Raw genomic sequence first — 18,379 nt, 5'->3', positions numbered from 1 at the left:
GCAATCTGAGGTGCAGTTAACTCTAATGAACTTATCCTCTGCAGCAGAGGTAACTCTGGGTCTTTCTTTCCTGTGGCGGTCCTCATGAGAGCCAGTTTCATCATAGCGCTCAATGGTTTTTGTGACTGCACTTGAAGAAACTTTCAAAGTTCTTGAAATTTTCCAGATTGACTGACCTTCATGTCTGAAAGTAATGATGGACTGTCATTTCTCTTTGCTTATTTGAGCTGTTCTTGCCATAATATAGCCTTTTACCAAATAGGGCTGTCTTCTGTATACCATCCCTACCTTATCACAACACTGGCTCAAAAGCATTGAGAAGGAAAGAAATTCCACAAATTAACAAGGCACACCTGTTAATTTAAATGCATTCCAGGTGACATGAAGCTGGTTGAGAGAATGCTAAGAGTGTGCAAAGCTGTCATCAAGGCAAAGGGTGGATTTTTTTGGGGTTACTATCCATGTGTGTTATATTATAGTTTGGCTGTCTTCACTATTATTCTACAATGTAGAAAATAGTCAAAATAAAGAAAAACCCTTGAATGAGTAGTTGTGTCCAAACTTTTGACTGGTACTGTATGTATTCATTATTTTTACCTGGGCTGGCTGTATTCAATGTGCAAGTGTACATGTATCAGTGTCTGACTCACTCTAACACATTTGTTTTAATTAATAAACACTGCAAAAATATTTTATGTACATAAAAACATAACACTTTATTTTGTGTCAATTAATACTTTATATTATCATACACAGGTTCATAAAAATGAGAAAAGGCTCTGATCATGTAAAACAAAAAAGGTATGACCAAAACATGGATTTATGTGTGTGCAAGTATGCAGAGTACAGTACTCCCTTTCAAAATAACAATTCCTGCATACCTTTCCTCAACATGATAAAAATATCTTAATAAAAAAATGTCAAATAGATATTCCCTGAAAACTTAAATATTAGAAGTCAACAGGCACAAAAAATATCTGAAAGCAGTGTACATGTAATGTATTTAAAAGCTTTATTTCAGACAGGTGAATTTGATAAGCAACAGGGTGCGTCTTCATTGGCATCTCCATCAATTCTTCTGCAAGGAAATTCAAAATGTATAAAACATGTTTTAAAGTAATAATCTTAATTGTATTGGTCCTATATATGCTGCACTGATTGGTGACTCAATGATTTACATTTTTTTTTTATGTAAAAAAAATAAAATAAATGTATATATCCTCTTTGCCTATCTTTTCTTACAATAATTCACTTTCTGTTATCATTGTCCTACTGTTAGTACCTACCTGCATTTGTTCATATATCCAGGGGAGGAAGTGGGTGACATTGCCATAGATTCCTGGTTTGTTCTTCAGGGCACAACCTATACCCCAGCTAGTGTCCCCTACCAGCCACCATACTGAACCCTCCTTGGCCACCATTGGTCCTCCACTGTCCCCCTGCAAGACACAAGAAGTTACCCGCTACCCCTCCTATGTTAGCATTACAAAATGGGACCATAACTTTAATATGGTGCATTTGGAATGTACAGTCAACTTCATCAGATTTGCCACCAATACTCCTTATAGGACACATCACTGCACTCTATACTACTCTGTAAACTGGTCATCTCTGTATACCAGTCGCAAGACCCACTGGTTGATGCTTATTTATAAAACCCTCTTAGCGCTCACTAACTGATAATCCTACTGCAGCCCTCATCCTCCACATACAACAACCGTTCTGCCAGTCACATTCTGTTAAAGGTCCCCAAAGCACACACATTCCTGGGTCACTCTTGTTTTCAGTTCACTGCAGCTAGCGACTGGAACGAGCTGCAAAGAAACACTCAAACTGGACAGTTTTATCTCCATCTCTTCATTCAAAGACTCAATCATGGACACTCTTGCTTACAGTTGTGGCTGCTTTGCGTGATGTTGTCTCTACCTTCCTGCCTTTGTGCTGTTGTCTGTGCCCAATAGTGTTTGTACCATGTTTTGTGCTGCTACCATATTGTGTTGCTACCATGTTGTTGTTATGTGGTGCTGCTACCATACTATGTTGTCATGTGTTGCTGCCATTCTTAGGTCTCCCTTTATGTAGTGTTGTGGTGTCTCTCTTGTCGTGATGTGTGTTATGTCCTATATTTTTATTTTTAATTCTAGCCCCCGTCCCCGCAGGAGGCCTTTTGGTAGGCCATCATTGTATATAAAAATGTGTTCTTAACTGACTTGCCTTGTTGAATAAAATGTTAAATAAATAAATACAAAATAAAACAAAAGTATTCAGACCACTTCACTTTTTCCACATTTTGTTACTTTACAGCCTTATTCTAAAATGTATAAAAAATGCAAAACATCCTCATCAATCTACACACAATACCCCATAATGGCAAAGCGAAAACAGGTTTTTAGAAACAGAAACCTTATTTGCATAACTATTATTTACATATGACCCTTTAATATGAGACTCCTGTTTCCTGTTTCCATTGATCATCCTTGAGATGTTTGTACAACTTGATTGGAGTCTGTGGTAAATTCAATTGATTTGACATGATTTCAAAAGGCAAACACCTGTCTTTATAAGGTCCCACAGTTGACAGTGCATGTCAGAGCAAAAACCAAGCCATGAGGTCGAAGGAATTGTCCGTAGAGCTCCGTGACAGGATTGTGTCGAGGCACAGATCTGGTGAAGGGTACCTAAACATTTCAGCAACATTGAAGGTCCCCAAGAACACAGTGGCCTCCATCATTCTTAAATGGAAGAAGACTCTTCCGAGAGCTGACCAAGAACCCGATGGTCACTCTGACAGAGCTCCAGAGTACCTCTGTGGAGATTGGAAAACCTTCCAGAAGGACAACCATCTCTGCAGCACTCCACCAAATCAGGCTTTCATGGTAGAGTGGCCAGACGGAAGTCCCTCCTCAGGAAAAGGCACATGACAGCCTGCTTGGAGTTTGCCAAAAAAGCACCTAAAGGACCTAAAGGCCTGAATGCCAAGTGTCACGCCTGGAGGAAACCTGACATCATATGTACTGTGAAGCATGGTGGTGGCAGCATCCTGCTGTGGGGATATTTTTCAGCAGTAGGGACTGGGAGACTAGTCAGGATCGAGGGAAAGATGAATGGAGCAAAGTACAGAGAGATCCTTGATGAAAACCTGATCCAGAATGCTCAGGAACTCAGACTGGGGCGACGGTTCACCTTCCAACAGGACAATGACCCTAACTACACAGCCAAGACAACGCAGGAGTGGCTTCGGTACAAGTATCTGGATGTCCTTGAGTGGCCCAGCCAGAGACCGGACTCTGGAGAGACCTGAAAATAGCTGTGCAGCGACGCTCCCCATCTAACCTGACAGCGTTTGAGAGGAACTGCTCAAATAGAGGTGTGCCAAGCTTGTAGTGTCATACCCAAGAAGATTCGAGGCTGTAATCGCTGCCAAAGGTGCTTCAGCAAAGTAAACGGTCTGAAAACGTATGTACATTTGATTATGATTATATTTCTTTATATAAATTTGCTAAAATATCTAAAAACTTGTTTTTGCTTTCTCATTTTGGGGTATTGTGTGTAGATTGATGAAGGGAAAAAACAATTGAATTCATTTTAGAATAAGGCTGTAACGTAACAAAATGTGGAAAAAGTGAAGGGGTCTGAATACTTTCCGATTGCATTGTACCTTCAAAAACATGAGTATACTTCATATACACTACTTCAAGGTCTCAGAGCAAGTGACGTCACCGATTGAAACGCTATTAGCACGCACCCCACCAACTAGCTAGCCATTTCACACCGGTTACAATAACACAATCAGAAAACAACTAATCCAACAAAACATTCAATCAAATAATAAAGAATACATGCAGTAAGTAAAAAACCACAAAAACCTTCCCCTAAACAAGGATTAGATAGCCTACAGTATGTGCTGCACATGTATGTTGGTTCTATGTGTGAATCTGACCTGACATGAGTCCACTCCTCCTGCCAGTGTCCCAGCACAGATCATAGAGGCGGTTACAAGTCCATTATACACCAACGATGCATTACATGTCTCTCTGCTGTACATGGTGATCTGGGCCTGACGCAGGTTTCCCGACGACGACCCTGGAGCCATAAAAACGATTAGCAATCATAAGTCAATCATACGGCTTCATTACAACAAATTCATTATATTCTTTAAATCTTATAACATCAATCATAAAACCTTTGACTTGTGTTTAATAATGACAGTCATTGGTCCTGTAATAAGAGATGTCTTACCACCACTCCTAATGGACCCCCATCCAGAGATCCAGGCTTCTCGCTGGGGAGTCAGATTCACGCCGACATTGGGCAGACAGACTGGTCTCACCGTATCTGCAACATAACACCATAGTTGGCAATCAGAAGGTTGCGACACCAGGTGGTGTCATAGGAAGGCCCTAAAAAATGTCAAAGACTCCAGCCACCCAAGTCATAGACTGTACTCTCTTCTACCTCATGGCACCGATGCACAAAGTCTGGAACCACCAGGGACGCTGTACAGCTTCTACCCCCAAACCATAAGACTGCTACATATTTAGTTAAAGATTTAACCAATAGCTACCCAGACTATCTGCATTTACCCTTTTTGCACTAACTCTTTGGACTCAACACATACACTGCTGTTACTATTGATAATCTATCCCGTTGCCTAGTCACTTTATGCCTAGTCACTTTATGATACTCTTCTTTTTCCAAACCCTAAAAGGGATTTTCTATTGGATCATGCTTTTTCAAATGTCTGAAATGGAACACAGACTTACTTGACATAGTGAGGGGTGTGCTGAGTTTCATGAGAGCGATGTCATTATCACTAGTCTGCTTGTCGTACTTTTCATGAGAGATTATGTGTCCCACTGAATTCCCAGTGGCAAAATCCATCTGGGTCAAGGCCAGATAGCCAGCATACACCGTCCACTGACTGGGCCTTGATAGCCTACCATACACAATGAGAGAGAAAACAGACAACAGTATGTCCTCAGGTGATCTTTGCTTTTTCATGGTTGTCATGCTGCCACCACACAATCATGCTATTGTATAGTGTTGTTTTATTCACAAGGATGCTTTGAATAGTTGTATGTTTTTTTATTTTGTTTGTTTTTATTATATTGTAACATTTTTAGGAGATCCATCCTCCTCTGCTTCATTGCCGAAGACTTCTTTGAGAGGAACAGATGATGTTTGGTGTGAAACGTATGCTTTTAAAATTGAAATGGCTAATTAAACATGTTTTTATTCCCTTTAAATAAGTTGCAGTTAAACTCACGTTTCTACGCAGTGGGCGGCAGTGAGGATCCACTCAGGGCTGATGATGGAGCCTCCACACAGGTGCTGGCCCCTGGCGTGCAGACTGACCTGCCATGGCCAGGCACCGCTCACTGCTATATCCCCCCCTACGATTCGGCTCCAAGGAGCTGCTATACTGACACCACAGTCTGGAAGCAATCCAACACACACATTTCAAAGACTAACTTTGTAGGGCAAAGAGAGCTGCATGGCCAGTCTGGCTCAAGATGAACACAACAGGGTTTATATCTGGCTATGTATTATGTAGAAATGATATAGCATCCCTATGTTTCCATAGCCAACCCCAAAGTCTGGTGGAGGCTCCTCAGAGGAGGACCATCCTCTTCAGTGAATTTCATAAATTGTTTAATTGTAAAACATTTAAAAATGTATCATTTTTAGATAAAACTACACTAAATATAATCACGTCACCAAATAACTGATTTAAACACACTATTTTTCGAAGAAGGTCTACAGTAGCCTCAACAGCACTCTGTAGGGTAGCACCATCTCCTCTGGGTACATTGAATTCAGTTCAAAACCTAGGAGGCTCATGGTTCTCACCCCCCTTCCATAGATTTATACAGCAATTATGACAACTTCTGGAGGATGTCCGCCAGCCAATCAGAGCTCTTGCAGCATAAACTGATATGTTGTCCCCCAATCAAAGGATCAGAGAATTAATCTAATACTGAAATAAATAGCTATAACTAGCACTACAGTGTATAAAATGTGGTGAGTAGTTGACTTAAAGAGAGATAAGACAATAGTTTAATAGTTTTGAACAAATTATTTTCTTCCAAAATGAAGGAGAAGCAAGAGAGAAATAGAGCGAGAGAGATGTTCAGTTTCACTTACTTAGCTAGCAAATGCAGCTAACTAGTTTAGCCTACTGAAACACCCTGCTCAAACAGAGGTATGCTATGTTAGCTAGCTGGCTATGACTTTCCAATACAACACTGGAACTCTTCCAAGTCAAGGTAAGCTTTTGGTATTACTCATTTATTGCCACCGGGGTCAGCCGTTGTAACTACTTACTGACTGTACACTGTAACGTTACTGCATGATTGCAGCGGGTTTACTAACTTGTTAGTTCTATTAGCTATGCTGACTATGACGTTACTTTAGCTAATGTGGTGACAACGATGTAGGCTGTGTGTAGCGGTTTGGCTTGGAAATTTTATTTCGCCTGGTCACATACAACTGATGTGTTTCGCTCCACAAGCAAAGGCAAGTGGTGAGAGAAGGAGAGTGCATAGGACATGGCTGCCATGACAGTGAACTGTGTTTACACGTGATCAGGGATGTGTTCAATCCGCCAATTCTGTTGAAAAACGTTTCTTAAACGGAAGCAAACTGAACAAAATGGGGATAAACAGACCTGAATTAGACCAATAGAAACTCTTGTTTGCAACTGTTGGACTAATGATTACACCCTATATCAGATAGATGCAAGCAAGAGTCCATATGTCACTGTCTGTCACCTCAAATTTGTCTCTCGACCTGTGTGCACCTACATTGTAAACTTTCATTCATAGGCTAGATTGTAGCAACCTCATGATGGGTATAGGGAAAATTTGAGTATCATGTAAACCGATCACTGAATTATCACTGAACTGAGTGAATGTAATATGAATGAGAGTCATTTTACATGCTGTAATAGAAATAAGGCCATGCTCATGAAAAAAACATAATCCTCCCTAATCTTAAACGCCACTGACCGCCATTGCCAACGTCCCTAGTCAAGATATAGATCACAGTAGTAAACCAGTCTAAACACGGTCCCATGTGGCTCAGTTGGTAGAGCACGGTGCTTGCAACACCAGCGTTGTGAGTTTGATTCCCGGGGGGGGTGTTTGCACTCACTACTGTAAGTGACTCTGGAGAGTCTGCTGAATGATGATGAGTTCTAATGTTGTAAATTATCACCTTGAAATATTGAGTGCCATAGTCTAGTTTGTACACCAGAAGTTAATGGTTATCTGTACGGGGAATGTTTTGAGTAAAGGAAGGGCAATCACGTACCAGGCATTGATAAGGGTGGAGAGATGTGGTTTAGTGAGGAAGGTCAGGTCACATTAATGGAGAAGGAACAGTTTATGGCCCCCGCATCACTTAATTTCCTGCCTAGCAATAACAGATGTAAATGTAACAGTGATCATGTGACTTGAGATTTGTTCCCCTGAATGTGTTTCTATAATCTCTAACCTGAAGGTAATCTGAGCCTGTACTGAGAATTAGTGGAAGGGAAAAGTAATGGCTTACCAATACACTGCAGGGAGACTGCTTGTGCTGAGCAGTAGGGACTGCAGGCAGAAGTGACGTCACAAAAGTTTATGGAAGCAATTCTGTACTTGAACTCCATTTTGTATGTATTGTTCACCACTCAACAAAAATCTGTATAGACAACATTTTGTTTGTTTTGATTGAATAAGAGAGTGCATTCATGTTAAACTCACCTTCCAGTTAGCTGCCTCTGTAGAAGGGATTGGGGGTCAAAGCTAGACAGCTTCAAATAGCCCTCGGAAGCCAAGGAGCCTGGGTTTCTTTGTGAGGACCGAACGTAGGACCCACTTGGAAGCAGAGATAGACCTGGTCAGTACATGCCCCTTAAATAGCCCTTATGTAATGCACATTATACTGTATGTACGGTACAGAGTTTACCAAATCAAATCGTATTGGTCACCGACATATATTTAGCAGATGTTATTGCGGGTGTAGCAAAATGCTTGTGTTCCTAGCTCCAACAGTGCAGTAGTATCTAACAATAGACAACAATACACACACATCTAAAAGTAAAAGAATGGAGTTTATAAATATTAGGATGAGCAATGTCAGAGTGGCATTGAGTAAAATACAGTAGAATTGAATACAGTATATACATATGAGATGAGTAAAGCAGTATGTAAACATTATTAAAGTGACCAGTGTTCCATTATTGAAGTGGCCAGTGTTCCATTATTAAAGTGACCAGTGTTCCATTATTAAAGTGACCAGTGTTCCATTATTAAAGTGACCAGTGTTCCATTATTAAAGTGACCAGTGTTCCATTATTAAAGTGACCAGTGTTCCATTATTAAAGTGACCATTGTTCCATTATTAAAGTGGTCAGTGGTTCCATTATTAAAGTGACCAGTGTTCCATTATTAAAGTGGTCAGTGGTTCCATTATTAAAGTGACCAGTGTTCCATTATTAAAGTGGTCAGTGGTTCCTTGTGTATGTTTATAGGGTGGTAGCCTCTAAGATGCAGGGTTGAGTAACAAGGTTGTAGCTGGCTAGTGATGGCTAGTTAACAGTCTGATGGCCTTGAGATAGAAGTTGTTTTTCAGTCTCTTGGTCGCAGCTTTGATGCACCTGTACTGACCTCGCCTTCTGGATGATAGCGGGGTGAACAGGCCGTGGCTCAGGTGGTTGTTTTCCTTGATGATCTTTTTGGCCTTCCTGTGACATCGGGTGCTGTAGGTGTCCTAGAGAGCAGACCGCACCACCCTCTGGAGAGCCCTGCGGTTGCGGGTGGTGCAGTTGCCATACCAGGTGGTGATACAGCCGGACAGGATGCTCTCAATTGTGCATCTGTAAAAGTTTGTTAGGGTCTTACGAGCCAAGCCAAATTACTTCAGCATCCTGAGTTTGAAGAGGCACTTTTTCTGGGTTCAGACCCAGGGCCCCGGAGCTTAACGGTGAGCTTGGAGGGTACTATGGGGTTGAAGGCTGAGCTGTAGTCAATGAACAGGATTCTTAAAGAGGTTTTCTTCTTGTCCAGACAGTATAGGGCAGTGTGCATTGTGATGGCATTGTCTGTGGATCTATTGAAGTGGATCTAGGGTGTCAGGTAAGGTAGAAGTAATATGATCCTTAACTAGCCTCTCAAAGCACTTCATGAGGACAGAAGTGAGTGCGACGGGGCGACGTTGCTGGTTTTCCCTTTGTTGTCTGTGATTGTCTGCAGACCCTGCCACAAACGTCTTTTGTCTGAGTTGTTTAATTTCGACTCTACTTTGTCTCTGTACTGACATTTTGCCTGTTTGATTGCCTTACGGAGGGAATAACCTCTGTTTGTATTCAACCATATTTCCAGTCACCTTACCATGGTTAAATGCGGTGGCTTGCACTTTCAGTTTTGGGTGAACGCTGTCATCTATCCACGGTTTCTGGTTTGGGTAGGTTTTAATAGTCACAGTGGGAACTGTGATTACAGTTACAATTACAGATACTCTATGACACGTATGTGAACCTATTTCTCATGGTGGCCCACCTGCTGTATCCCATCTTTTTACAGGTGGCCCTGCCAAAGTTGTCATTCCAGTCATCAGCACACACTGGCTTCCACGTCTGACTGTCTGATGAGTAACTCTGCAGCACAGAACCAGACCCATAGAGGCGCACTGGTAGAAGAAAGTAGATATTACAATTGATTGACGAATAGTGTTCAAATTGGGTGGGATGGGGTTTGGGCACAAATCATATAAAAAAAACATAGCTACCTGAATTCTAACAGAGTGTTCCTAGACACAGCATCAAATCAAACTTAAGCACATTTATTTAAAAAAAAAATGCATTTCAAGGTGCTTAACCCTCATTCTACCAACTGGGGTAGTTTTTGACTACAGACAAAAACACCCAATTCCGCCTACAATAAATACAAAAATCTTACAATAGTATACAAAGTCTGCCAATAGTATAAATACTTGACAGAACTGCAATACAGAACTCCGATAGGCTCTGAATCTACATAGAGAGCTGTGCTGGTGTGTATTCTACGAAAAGTAATTAATTTAGGACAAACGTTAAAAATATATATACAGTGGGGCAAAAAAGTATTTAATCAGCCACCAATTGTGCAAGTTCTCCCACTTAAAAAGATGAGAGAGGCCTGTAATTTTCATCATAAGTACACTTCAACTATGACGGACAAAATGAGAAAAGAAAATCCAGAAAATCACGTTGTAGGATTTTTAATGAATTTATTTGCAAATTATGGTGGAAAATAAGTATTTGGTCACCTACAAACATGCAAGATTTCTGGCTCTCACAGAACTGTAACTTCTTCTTTAAGAGGCTCCTCTGTCCTCCACTCGTTACCTGTATTAATGGCACCTGTTTGAACTTGTTATCAGTATAAAAAAGACACCTGTCCACAACCTCAAACAGTCACACACCAAACTCCACTATGGCCAAGACCAAAGAGCTGTCAAAGGACACCAGAAACAAAATTGTAGACCTGCACCAGGCTGGGAAGACTGAATCTGCAATAGGTAAGCAGCTTGGTTTAAAGAAATCAACTGTGGGAGCAATTATTAGGAAATGGAAGTGATAACTGACCACTGATAATCTCCCTCGATCTGGGGCTCCACGCAAGATCTCACCCCATGGGGTCAAAATTATCACAAGAACGGTGAGCAAAAATCCCAGAACCACACGGGGGGACCTAGTGAATGACCTGCAGAGAGCTGGGACCAAAGTAACAAAGTCTACCATCAGTAACACACTATGCCGCCAGGGACTCAAATCCTGCAGTGCCTGACGTGTCCCCCTGCTTAAGCCAGGCCCGTCTGAAGTTTGCTAGAGAGCATTTGGATGATCCACAAGAAGATTGGGAGAATGTCATATGGTCTTAAAACTTTTTGATAAAAACTCAACTCGTAGTGTTTGGAGGACAAAGAATGCTGAGTTGCATCCAAAGAACACCATACCTACTGTGAAGCATGGGGGTGGAAACATCATGCTTTGGGGCTGTTTTTCTGCAAAGGGACCAGGACGACTGATCCTTGTAAAGGAAAGAATGAATGGGGCAATGTATCGTGAGATTTTGAGTGAAAACCTCCTTCCATCAGCAAGGGCATTGAAGTTGAAATGTGGCTGGGTCTTTCAGCATGACATGATCCCAAACACACCGCCCGGGCAACGAAGGAGTGGCTTCGTAAGAAGCATTTCAAGGTCCTGGAGTGGCCTAGCCAGTCTCCAGATCTCAACCCCACAGAAAATCTTTGGAGGGAGTTGAAAGTCCGTGTTGCCCAGCAACAGCCCCAAAACATCACTGCTCTAGAGGAGATCTGCATGGAGGAATGGGCCAAAATACCAGCAACAATGTGTGAAAACCTTGTGAAGACTTACAAAAAACGTTTGACCTCTGCCATTGCCAACAAAGGGTATATAACAAAGTATTGAGATAAACTTTGTTATTGACCAAATACTTATTTTCCACCATAATTTGCAAATAAATTCATAAAAAATCTTCTGGATTTTTTTTCTCATTTTGTCTGTCATAGTTGAAGTGTACCTATGATGAAAATTACAGGCCTCTCTCATCTTTTTAAGTGGGAGAATATGCACAATTGGTGGTTGACTAAATACTTTTTTGCCCCACTGTATATATATATATATTTGAATCCAGGTTTCTCTGGAGACATAATATTAACAGGACAGATGCCTCACAAGTCCTCAACTGGCAGCTTCATTAAATAGTACACACAAAACATCAGTCTCAACGTCAACAGTGAAGAGGCGACTCCGGGATGCTGGCCTTCCAGGCAGAGTTGCAAAGAAAAAGCCATATCTCTGTCCAGTGTCTGTGCTCTTTTGCCCATCTTAATCTTTTCTTTTTATTGGCCAGTCTGAGATATGGCTTTTTGTATTAACTTTTATTTTGCTAAAATAACAGTCTGTTGTATTTATTTCTTTTCAGATATAATTATTTACATGTCTAATTATGTTTTAATAATAATTAAGTTGATATGTTGGTTGGTAATCCATATCCGTATGTAAAATATGTTGGTAATATGAGGGTTAACAAATAAAACTATAAAAGGTGAGAAAGATTCAAAACAACTCGCTTCTATGCAAATATAAAATCAAGACAAACATGAATAAAAATGTGCAATTAATTAAGAGAGAAATTAAACCCACAACCCTGGCGTTGCAAGCACCATGCTCTACCAACTGAGCCACACAGGCTTTAGACTGGTATCCTACTGTGATCTACATCTTGACTCAGGACTTTGGGGTTGCACACCCAATTTTTCAGTTTTTGATTTGTTAAAAAAGTTTGAAATATCCAATAAATGTCGTTCCACTTCATGATTGTGCACCACTTGTTGTTGATTCTTCACAAAAAAACACAGTTTTATATATTTATGTTTGAAGCCTGAAATGTGGCAAAAGGTCGCAAAGTTCAAGGGGGCCGAATACTTTCGCAAGGCACTGTAGTTCCTGTCAAATTTAGAACCAAACGTTTCTGACATTTGGAACAACTAAAAGAATAATGCCTTAAGATCTGAGGGATCAACAGTCTACTGTAATGATAAACCAAAAATGATTGAGTGGAGACTTACGGCACTGTGTCTCGTCCTCTCCTCCTGGACAGTCTCTGATGCCATCACACCATTTGGATGCACTCAGATACACACAACCCTGCCTACAGGACCTCCCCAACACACACTGGCTGGACACTGGACACACACACACACACACACATACACACACACACACACACACGAGACCATGACTATAAGGTTACGCTTGCTGTCCTTTTAAATTACTGAATAAGAACTACATGGTAATTTTCCTTAGCCTCTAATTACAATGTCAACTAGTCTTTTTACACTGTGTAGCAAGCAGTGACATAGAAAACATTGATCATTTCAACATTATTAATATTAATGTCAGCTTATGTCAACCAAAGCATCAATTAAGAAACAGTTACTGTATGAGGATTCTGTGTTCTGTACGTACGGAAATACCAAACCAACGCTCCTGTTGCCCCAAGGAAAACTAAGACACTGAGGATAGATGCCACAATACATTTACAGTGACATTTCTTCACCGCTGAAAGAGAGCAGAAACAAAATAACACTCAACATACAAACAATAACACTTTTTGCTCTACTTTTTACCATGAAAGGACTCTCAACCATTAGCCCCTCTTAACATCTGTGTGTCACCCTGGAAGCATGTAATCATGGCAAGGATTGTTTTGCATTTAAGTGTGGCATCTGATGTTTATCAACAGAGGAATATCAGTAGAAAGGTAAATACTGTACCTTTTTGTTCTGGGACTGGGTGTGGTAGTCCAGGGGTGACCGTGTGGTGGGTATTGATGGTCTTGGGAGCGTACTGGGGAGCGTACTGAGGACAAATAGAGGGGGGGACATTGTGCATCTTTGGGGCAGAGGCGTAAGGAGGGGGTCTTCCCTCCCCTTGTTGAAACCCACGGTTCACATACTGGGGACCTGGTGTCTGGAGAAAGCGGAGAGAAGGATAATGGTTTTCCGTTTAACTACAATGATGGAAATCCATAAAGTATTTGATAAGTTGGAGTGGTTTTTCCATGGTATGTTGAACATAGTCCATGGTACATTACACCAGTATTGTAATCACCACAAAACATCAATGACTGGTATGAACAATGTACGTGGCTGCCCATTTCCCAAAGAGAAAACAAAAATCAAATCAGAGATATACAACTGAAGTTACCTGGTTATTGTTCATGTCGACACCACATTCAGCGTACTGATAAGATCAAATCTGAAAAAGTTTGAAGTAACTTCTAAAAACATTTTAGCCACAGTTTAATATTTATTAACAAAAAAAAATGTATACAAATGTACAGCAAAGCCTTGTATGACTGTTTTTTTGAAAGCAGATTCATTTCAGGTACTGTTTTCCAGACTTACCTTGGATTAGTTCAACTGTTGCTTTCAAATACTGATTCGGTGTCCTTTCTTTTTTCTCTCCCTCAGGCCATTTCTCCCTTTGCTCCTGGTAATGAACAGCCATGACCACACCTTAGCTTGTGCGCACAGCATGACTTGAAGGGTGGTTCAATTATTTAAGCTATAACACTAACATAAATAACATTGTGATTTCCTGGTCTAGGCCTAGACCGAATACTGCACCTTGTCATCAATGACTTCAGATACTAATCTACACTATACTGCACTATGCACAACACTGTATATATTTGCCATGGCAGTATCCCTCCCTCAGCTTATAGATATATCCCCTCTGTATATTCCCACTGCAATCAGCCTATACTCCAGAGTTTAATGGTTACTGTTCTGATATTGTATGTTCTATATGATGTCTAAGTATCTTGTTTATATATTGTCCATTACTGGCAGCATCTTCCCACTAAGGCAAATTATGGGTGTGTAAATGTACTTGCTAAATGAGGAGATCTATATGAAAACTCAGGAAATAAATACATGTTGACAACAATTTTGCTGAGAATAGGAGTTAAAATACTGAATTGCAAAAAGTGTAATCATTACTTTACATGCAATGATTAGCCTACATGGCACTTTACCTTCCTAAAACAAAACAGCTTACTTCTGTTAAACATCTTTACAAGGAATTTTGTTGTGACAATACTAAAATGTAATGTTTATGCACATCTGCTTTTAGGAATAGAATTTGCATTATGATCAATTCTGTGAGATTGAAACACAGTATACGGTAATGTGGCTAACAAAAGGGAAGGAAGTATAAAATGTCTGTGAAAACAGATACATTTTATAACTATGTTTTAATGAAAAGTTTTTCTGTTTGGACTGTTATTGCATGGCAATCTCCCTAACACCCTAGTGATCATCTCTGCCAGGTCATGCGGGAAGAATAACTAGTCAACCATCCAAAAAACCTGCACACTTGAAGACACAATGACCAACCTTTAAAAATAAACAGCATTGTGGAGGATAATGTACGGTACGCAAAAATATTTAACTGGGCAGTAGCCCAGTATATTGTTTGTTTTTGTAGATTTTGTAGGTTGAATAGCCAAAATCTTCCACCCACAAACCTGCTCCAATTCACTTACAATACTGTTTATCATTGTAAATGGCCAGGGAAGAAAAAAGGTTATACAAAATGTTTAATCACATACATGTTTAGTGTATATAGATTTTTAATCTACAAGTAAGTTTATTACATTACATTGTTCCAATTCATCCCAAAGGTGTTCGATGGGGTTGAGGTCAGGGCTCTGTGCAGTAAAGTTCTTCCACACCGATCTCGACAAAACATTTCTGTATGGACCTTTCTTTGAGCACGGGGGCATTGTCATGCTGAAACAGGAAAGGGCCTTCCCTAAACTGTTGCCACACAGTTGGAAGTACAGAATCGTCTACAATGTCATTGTAGGTTGTAATGTTAATATTTCCCTTCACTGGAACTAAGGGGCCTAGCCTGGATCATGATAACAGCCCCAGACCATTATTCCTCATCCACCAAATTTTACGGTTGGTGCTATGCATTTGGGCAGGTAGCGTTCTCCTGGCATCCGCCAAACCCAGATTTGTCAATCGGACTGTGTCTCCTGACTCATCCTGTCTCAGCCTCCAGTATTTATGCTGCAGTAGTTTATGTGTCGGGGGGCTAGGGTCAGTTTGTTATATCTGGAGTACTTCTCCTGTCCTATTCGGTGTCCTGTGTGAATCTAAGTGTGCGTTCTCTAATTCTCTCCTTCTCTCCTTCTTTCTCTCTCTCGGAGGACCTGAGTCCTAGGACCATGCCCCAGGATGCCCCTGACATGATGACTCCTTGCTGTCCCCAGTCCACCTGACCGTGCTGCTGCTCCAGTTTAAACTGTTCTGCCTTATTATTATTCGACCATGCTGGTCATTTATGAACATTTGAACATCTTAGCCATGTTCTGTTATAATCTCCACCCGGCACAGCCAGAAGAGGACTGGCCACCCCACATAGCCTGGTTCCTCTCTAGGTTTCTTCCTAGGTTTTGGCCTTTCTAGGGAGTTTTTCCTAGCCACCATGCTTCTACACCTGCATTGCTTGCTGTTTGGGGTTTTAGGCTGGGTTTCTGTACAGCACTTTGAGATATCAGCTGATGTACGAAGGGCTATGTAAATACATTTGATTTGATTTGATTTGACTGCCAGATGCTGAAGCTTTTGCAGAGAACGCGTTTCCAATGGAGGCGAGCTTTACACCACTCCAGCCGACGCTTGGCATTGCGCATGGTGATCTTAGGCTTGTGTGCGGTGCTTGGCCATGGAAACCCATTTCATGAAGCTCCCGACGAACAGTTATTGTGCTGACAGTTCGGAACTCTGTAGTGAGTGTTGCAACAGAGGACAGACGATTTTTACACGCTAAAGCACTTGGCGGTTCTGTTCTGTGAGTTGTGTGGCCTATCACTTTGCGGCTGAGCCGTTGTTGCTCCTAGATGTTTCCACTTCACCATAACAGCAGTTACAGTTGGCCGGGGCAGCTCTAGTAGGGCAGAACTTTGATGAACTGACTGATTCTACTGCTAATGTTTGTCTATGGAGATTGCATGGCTGTGTGCTTGATTTTATACACCTGCCAGCAACAGGTGTGGCTGAAATAGCCAAAGCCAATAATTTGAAGGGGTGTCCACTTACTTTTGTGTAGATAATATAATGTACTCCTTTAGATGACTTAAATGCAATCAATAGAATGAAGTGAAGATGGCAAATTGTTATTAATGTCTAAACAAGAACCCCTGGTTCTCTGCCCATGTCATCTTTCTTCTTTGCAGTTAATCAACAGGCAATGCATTATGACCATGTCTTTGAGAGGATATTGACACATAACAGGCCCTTGAAATGTCTCCACACAAACTTTATGGCCTCAGGACTTTGACACACTAAGTGCCCAGTCAATATTTAACATGCCATATGACTGTTCACTGCCTGGATAGAAGATGATTTACTATGGGCCTAATGGGACAGAACCACTTGACTGTTCTTTGCCATTGGTGGGCTGAAATTTAGCTTTCTTCTCTCAGGTAAGTCAACTGGTTGTTTTATGTAATATAACCATAGATGAGAGGGACTGAGGTAATGAAGGATTTTTTTTTACTGACAAGTCAGTTCCTAAGTTCCTTATGATATGATGGCTATGCATGGAAATCTCAAAAAGAAACACTGGGCTACGTCTCACTTCCATCCTACCAAATCTGGTCTCTAAATCAACTGTTGGAATGCGAGAAGATGGGCTTTCAAGGCAATCTTGATAGCAACAGGCAGATTTTCCTACGATTACTTGGAGGGAAAGGTGGCCATATGTTATAGTAGTTGTCATCATCCATCCATCCATACATACATACATACTTACTGGTGTTGAGAGTTGACTACGATAAAATCATATTTGTCACAACAAACAGTGTAATACTGACAACAGAAATGTTCTTTAAAATTGCACATTTAAAAAGCCATAGGCCTATACCCTCACCAATCACTGCCTGTGTTCAGAAGGCTAAGCCAAAGAGAACTACAATACTTACAGTGCATTCGGAAAGTATTCAGACCCCTTCACTTTTTCAACATTTTGTTACGTTAACCTTATTCTAAAGTGGAATCATATTTTTCCTCAATCTACACACAATATCCCATAATGACAAAGTGAAAACAGGTTTAGACATTTTTTCAAATTTCTAATAAAAAACAGAAATACCTTAATGACATAAGTATTCAGACCCTTTGCTATGAGACCAGAAATTGACCTCAGGTAATTCCTGTTTCCATTATATTTATATTCCTGTTTCCATTATATTTATTATTATATTATATTTCTGGGGCGGCAGGGTAGCCTAGTGGTTAGAGCGTTGGACTAGTAACCGGAAGGTTGTGAGTTCAAACCCCCGAGCTGACAAGGTACAAATCTGTCGTTCTGCCCCTGAACAAGCAGTTAACCCACTGTTCCCAGGCCGTCATTGAAAATAAGAATTTGTTCTTAACTGACTTGCCTGGTTAAATAAAGGTAAAATAAAAAAAATAAAAAATAAAATAAAATTATATTTCACCTTTATTTAACCAGGTAGGCCAGTTGAGAACAAGTCCTCATTTACCAATGCGACCTGACCAAGATAAAGCAAAGCAGTGCGACAAAAACAACACAGAGTTACACATGGGATAGACACGTAAGTCAATAACATAATAGAAAAATCTATATACAGTGTGTGCAAATGCAGTAAGATTTGGGTGGTAAGGCAATAAACAGGCCATAATGCTAAATTGTAATTATTTCAACACTAACCTTGGAGTGATAGATGTGCAGATGATGATGTGCAAGTAGAGATCCTGGGGTGCAAAAGAGCAACAACAAAAAATTATA

General features: G+C 40.6%; 1 protein-coding gene across 5 annotated transcripts; it reads right to left on the bottom strand.

Annotated features, from left to right (window-relative positions):
- Positions 1-715: 715 nt before the first annotated feature.
- On the bottom strand, positions 716-14,457 carry tmprss2 (transmembrane serine protease 2). 5 transcript variants are annotated; one of them, XM_021618133.3, is made up of 14 exons: positions 13,960-14,457; positions 13,760-13,810; positions 13,327-13,522; positions 13,019-13,111; positions 12,619-12,735; positions 9,543-9,672; positions 7,746-7,859; positions 7,552-7,592; positions 5,267-5,435; positions 4,764-4,936; positions 4,240-4,335; positions 3,941-4,083; positions 1,287-1,439; positions 716-1,078 (listed from the first exon to the last, which is right to left on the bottom strand). In XM_021618133.3, the coding sequence occupies exons 2-14, from the start codon at positions 13,772-13,774 to the stop codon at positions 1,070-1,072; spliced, it is 1,449 nt and encodes a 482-aa protein (XP_021473808.1). In that variant the 5' UTR covers positions 13,775-13,810; positions 13,960-14,457; the 3' UTR covers positions 716-1,069. The 5 variants fall into 5 exon arrangements, with proteins under 5 accessions (XP_021473808.1, XP_036845986.1, XP_021473809.1 ...); XM_036990091.2 differs by having other exon boundaries at positions 13,760-13,832; positions 13,960-14,073; XM_021618134.3 differs by lacking the exons at positions 7,552-7,592; positions 7,746-7,859; positions 9,543-9,672.
- Between the last annotated feature and the right edge of the window lie 3,922 nt (positions 14,458-18,379).

This window comes from Oncorhynchus mykiss, chromosome 10, assembly GCF_057628025.1.
Source record: "Oncorhynchus mykiss isolate SJ-2025 chromosome 10, ASM5762802v1, whole genome shotgun sequence".
In the NCBI taxonomy this organism is placed as follows: domain Eukaryota; kingdom Metazoa; phylum Chordata; class Actinopteri; order Salmoniformes; family Salmonidae; genus Oncorhynchus; species Oncorhynchus mykiss.
Note: the sequence above shows the minus strand (reverse complement) of the source record. Positions and strands in the feature narration are given on the sequence as shown.